At 36.3% G+C, this 5238-nt stretch overlaps 1 protein-coding gene across 2 annotated transcripts in view; it reads left to right on the forward strand.

The window, feature by feature from the left end:
* The window catches only part of LOC104776731 (microtubule-associated protein 70-2), a 6755-nt gene extending 1769 nt beyond the window's left edge, over positions 1 to 4986 (forward strand). The window contains exons 1-11 of one of the 2 annotated variants that reach the window (XM_010500841.2): positions 1036 to 1470; positions 1569 to 1654; positions 2156 to 2221; positions 2317 to 2487; positions 2586 to 2756; positions 2840 to 2995; positions 3101 to 3247; positions 3363 to 3434; positions 3518 to 4066; positions 4147 to 4334; positions 4429 to 4986. In XM_010500841.2, the coding sequence (XP_010499143.1) occupies positions 1200 to 1470; positions 1569 to 1654; positions 2156 to 2221; positions 2317 to 2487; positions 2586 to 2756; positions 2840 to 2995; positions 3101 to 3247; positions 3363 to 3434; positions 3518 to 4066; positions 4147 to 4334; positions 4429 to 4471 (1920 nt within the window). In that variant the 5' untranslated portion in view covers positions 1036 to 1199 and the 3' untranslated portion in view covers positions 4472 to 4986. Of the gene's footprint in view, positions 1 to 1035; positions 1471 to 1568; positions 1655 to 2155; positions 2222 to 2316; positions 2488 to 2585; positions 2757 to 2839; positions 2996 to 3100; positions 3248 to 3362; positions 3435 to 3517; positions 4067 to 4146; positions 4335 to 4428 lie in introns of those variants that run through there. The other variant, XM_010500843.1, reaches the window with a different exon arrangement.

Raw genomic sequence — 5238 nt, forward strand, 5'->3', positions numbered from 1 at the left:
ATATTTTATCCATAATAACCAATTATGAATTATCAAAAGTTAAACACATCTAAGTATCTAACCATATTAGAAATATAAATGGCCTATATGGCTATATATGAATTATTTTCTCCAAAGAGAATGTACAAAAGACAAAGTGATTGACATCAAATACTTAATAAATAGTCAAAAAAAAAATTCAAATATTTTATCCATAATAACCAATTATGAATTATCAAAAGTTAAACACATCTAAGTATCTAACCATATTAGAAATATAAATGGCCTATATGGCTATATATGAATTATTTTCTCCAAAGAGAATGTACAAAAGACAAAGTGATTGACATCAAATACTTAATAAATAGTCAAAAAAAAATTCAAATATTTTATCCATAATAACCAATTATGAATTATCAAAAGTTAAACACATCTAAAGTACCTAACCATATCAGGAATATAAATTGCCTATACGGTTATATATGAATTATTTTCTCCAAAGAGAATGTACAAAGACAAAGTGATTGACACCAAATACATAATAAATAGTCAAAAAAATTCACATAATTTATCAATAATAAGCAATTATGAATTATCAAAAGTTAAACACATCTAAGTATCTAACCATCTTAGAAATATAAGTTGCCTATATGGCTATATATGAATAATTTTCTCCAAAGAGAATGTACAAATACAAAGTGATTGACATCAAATACTTCATAAATAGTCAATACAAAATTTTCTGCTACACAAAACTCAGATTTATTTCTTATTACTACTTTGTATTAATTTTTTTTTATAATACAGTTTACACACTAAGAATTAACTTATTTATTTATTTAATAAAGCTAAACAATAGATCAGGCAAACAATTTCCACTGTAAGCTACTAAAGAAAAATAGTAGAAAACATAGGACTAAACTAATACTACTAATAAATTCTCTAATCTGATTAGTGACTACTAAATTAGTTATTGACTAATCAGAAAAAGGTAACATGTTTAAAGAGTTTAAAGAAGGAGATCATGGTTTAATTAATTACAAATCTTGCGTCATCCCTCTCTCTCGCTGTCTTGTCAAATCTATTAGACCAAGAGAGAGAGAGAGAGACTCTCTCTCTCTCTCTCTCTCTCACTTGAGAGTTCTTTCTCAAACAATCTCAATCGCATTTGGGATTTTGCAAGTGTTCGCGTGTGGTTTATCTAAAGCATCAGATCTGAGATGTCGGATGTTTCCGGTGACGGAGATGTATCGGCGACGGTTACTGAGCATCATTCTACACAACCTCCGGTTTCGAATGCGACGTATCCTTCACTGACGGTGTCGGCGTCTTACAAAGAGAGCAGCGGAGGCGGAGGTAAAAGCAGCTCGTCGAAGCGGAGACCAATTAGGCCGAGCTTCGACGCTGCGGCTGATAATGAGTTTATTACTTTGCTTCATGGCTCGGATCCAGTTAAAGTGGAGCTTAATCGACTAGAGAATGATGTTAGAGGTTCGATAATGCTGCTCGATCTACTTGATTTTTTTTTTTTGTTTTTGTGTCGATTCGATTTCTAATTTTGTTTTTTTTTTTGGGTTTATGAGAAACAGATAAGGATCGGGAGTTGGGAGAAGCACACGCTGAGATCAAAGCTCTTAGGTTGTCTGAGAGACAAAGAGAGAAAGCTGTTGAAGAGGTTTTGTGTCTGAATATTTTCCTTTTTCTTGTCTGAAGATTTTTTTTTCACATTTTAGCAAATTGTTAAGGGAAGTTTAATCAATCATGTCTCGATGTTTTGGTAAATTCACTTCATTTTGGTTCAACCAGTTAATAATGGGTTGATAAATTTCACTCATTTTAGCAAATTCTTCAGGGAAGATTATTTAATCTCTCTATTTTTGGTTCAATCCACATCTGTGAGTTTTGTGGTCAGATTTATTTCATCACAAGTTTATGTAAGTTTCTTTGTTAGTTGAAGAAATTATTTGTATCATGATTGGTTCAGGTGCATTTATCTCATTGTGGTATTTGGGCAATGTGGTTAGTTTTGATCGATTATTACACCATGTGCTTGATCTTGACTTTTAAGTTTTATCTTGTCCACATGACTTTTAGGTCTAATGTAGTTGCAAGTGAGTTTACATGCTTCCTGTGGATTGACATTTCCTCCCTCTTATGTTTTTGTTTGTAATATTAGCTTACGGAGGAGCTTACTAAATTGGATGAGAAGCTCAAGTTGACTGAATCCATTCTCCAAAGCAAAGTATTGTTCGATGATCCTTCCTTGGTTCGATTTTTATGTTCGTCTTACAGTTCTTATGCTAATAATGGAGACATTTGATATCAACCGTGTTGCAGAATCTAGAAATCAAGAAAATCAATGAGGAAAAGAAAGCATCAATGGCTGCTCAGTTTGCTGCTGAAGCCACCTTGAGAAGAGTCCATGCTGCTCAAAAGGATGATGACATGCCTCCAATTGAAGCCATCCTTGCTCCATTAGAAGCTGAGCTTAAGCTTGCGCGATCAGAGGTATTTGCATCGTCATTTTAAGTCTAATTGCTGGTTTGATACTGTCTACTTCCATATGGAATATTGAATACTTATGAGGTCATTGTATATCTGCATAGATTGGAAAGCTTCAAGAAGACAACAGGGCTTTGGACCGTCTGACTAAGTCAAAGGAAGCTGCCTTACTTGAAGCTGAGAGGACCGTTGAAGCTGCCATGGCAAAAGCCGCCATGGTTGATGATCTTCAAAACAAGAACCAGGAGTTAATGAAACAAATAGAAATCTGTCAGGTTCTGTAGTTACCATCTTAATCTATGTATATGCCATAGCATGCCGTTGCCAACAATCGGATTAAATTTGTTTTATGGTTTAGGAAGAAAACAAAATTCTAGACAGAATGCACAGGCAGAAGGTAGCTGAAGTGGAAAAGCTCACTCAGACAGTACGAGAACTGGAAGAGGCTGTTCTTGCAGGTGGTGCTGCTGCAAACGCCGTGAGGGATTACCAGCGGAAATTTCAAGAGATGAATGTAACTAAACACACTTCACACAAGATTCATAGAGTCTCTAGTTTCTTGTCACAACGATTGGGTACTGAATACTGATGAAGGAATTATTCTTGCTTTGTCTTTCAGGAAGAACGGAAAACTCTTGACCGGGAGCTTGCACGTGCGAAGGTCACAGCAAACAGAGTTGCCACGGTGGTAGCAAATGAGTGGAAAGATGGTAATGATAAAGTGATGCCTGTGAAGCAATGGCTTGAAGAACGAAGGTTTCTACAGGTTTACCTTTGATATGATGGCCCCTCTCCTAGAATCTTAGGATGCAAAATTATTTACAGTGAGCAAGGCCCATCCATATCTATATTCTCACTTCTAGATTCTTAATTTTTTGCAGGGAGAAATGCAGCAACTTCGTGATAAGCTTGCCATAACAGATCGAGCTGCTAAATCTGAAGCACAGTTAAAAGTAATCGATCTTATCCATTAGCTAGCTTCTCTCAGGTTATTCACAGAACAAGGAAGTGAAATTGTTGTTTTTGCAATTACCAGGAAAAGTTTCAGCTCCGGCTTAGAGTGCTTGAGGAGACACTTCGAGGAACTACAAACAGCAGCACCAGAAATACACCCGAGGCAAGAAGCATGAGTAATGGACCTTCTCGCAGGCAGTCGCTTGGTGGAGCTGAAAACTTACAAAAGTTTCCATCAAACGGTGCTTTGTTAAAGAAAACTCCATCTTCTCAGATGAGGCATTCCTTGTCTATTAACTCAACTTCGGTGTTGAAGAATGCTAAAGGAACATCTAAGTCGTTTGATGGAGGCACACGATCCTTGGATAGGGGCAAAGCACTTGTAAATGGACCTGGAAATTATTCCTTCAACAAGGCTACTGATGACTCTAACTCTAAGGAAGCAGAGTCAGGTAATGGGTGGAAAGAAAATTCAGAGGAGAAGCCACAAAGTGAAGAGCCTGCAGCAGCAGCAACTGAGGACAGTGTCCCAGGTGTCTTGTATGACTTACTACAGAAAGAAGTTGTCTCTTTGAGGAAAGCTTCTCATGAAAAGGATCAAAGCCTCAAAGACAAAGATGATGCTATCGAGGTAACAATTCTATGTCTTTATGCCATATCAATCTGTTTAAAGAAAATCTTGCTTGTTGTAATGGTTTGAGGGATTTGTAGATGCTAGCAAAGAAGGTGGAAACATTAACAAAGGCAATGGAGGTTGAAGCGAAGAAGATGAGAAGGGAAGTATCTGCGATGGAGAAAGAAGTAGCTGCAATGCGTGTGGAGAAAGATCAGGACACCAGAGCCAAAAGGTTTTCCAATATTAAGACCCCATCCAACACCGCGCAGATTCTTGCTGGAAGGTAATATATTATATCTATCTCTAGCTATATAATTCCCAGAGTTTTAGTTCATAATATGGTACTCAAACAAAATTTGATGTATGGATTTGCGCAGAGCTGCTGGACGAAGTGGAGGGTTAACGAAAAGTACCCAGTGAGGGGAGAATCCAGAAAATAACAAGTAAAAGAATGTCCTACTAGGCTCTTGTTATTAAGCTGTTTTAACCTTATATATTATGCTTTTACTTCTTTTTTTTTTCTCTTTTTACCTCATGTGATTGGTTGTATTATCATATATAACTTAGCATGCTGATATTCCCATCCTCAACCCTATAACCTAGTAAAAAAGATAAGAAAAGAGAGAGTGAGAGTTTGTGACATAGAGTTGGTGTTAAAGTGGGGGTTAGAGGAAGGAGAAGAAAAGCCGAGGAAGAGAGCGAGAGAGTAAGATGTGACATTTTGGCTAACATTTTCGTCTCTCCTTTTTTCGAAAATCGGAAGTTAGTGTGTTTGGGTGTATAGGGTTAGAGAGAGCTTTGGTGGTATGTGGCTTCTCTTAAGTGTTTGTGTACCTCTGATTCCTTATTTGTTTGTTACTCTATTGCACTCTTTGTGTGATTTATTCGTTTGTATTTTGGGTTTGCTGATATATGATATATGATTTTTATATTCAGATCTTGAAGCCTAACTAACTAGTATCTCTTTTGTTGGTATACAAAGATAAAATGGATTCCCTTTGAATACGTTGCATGACATTATTGGATGCAAAACAAAAGTGGAAAATATATATAGTAGGTGAAGCCGTTACACATGCTGCAGAATTAGTTATATGGTTTTACAGTTATAGATCATTTTCTGATCATTTAAAAATGAATTTGGAGGATCATTTTCTGATCATTTAAAAATGGATTTGGAGGTTCTTCAT

Source organism: Camelina sativa, chromosome 3 (assembly GCF_000633955.1).
Source record: "Camelina sativa cultivar DH55 chromosome 3, Cs, whole genome shotgun sequence".
In the NCBI taxonomy this organism is placed as follows: Eukaryota; Viridiplantae; Streptophyta; class Magnoliopsida; order Brassicales; family Brassicaceae; genus Camelina; species Camelina sativa.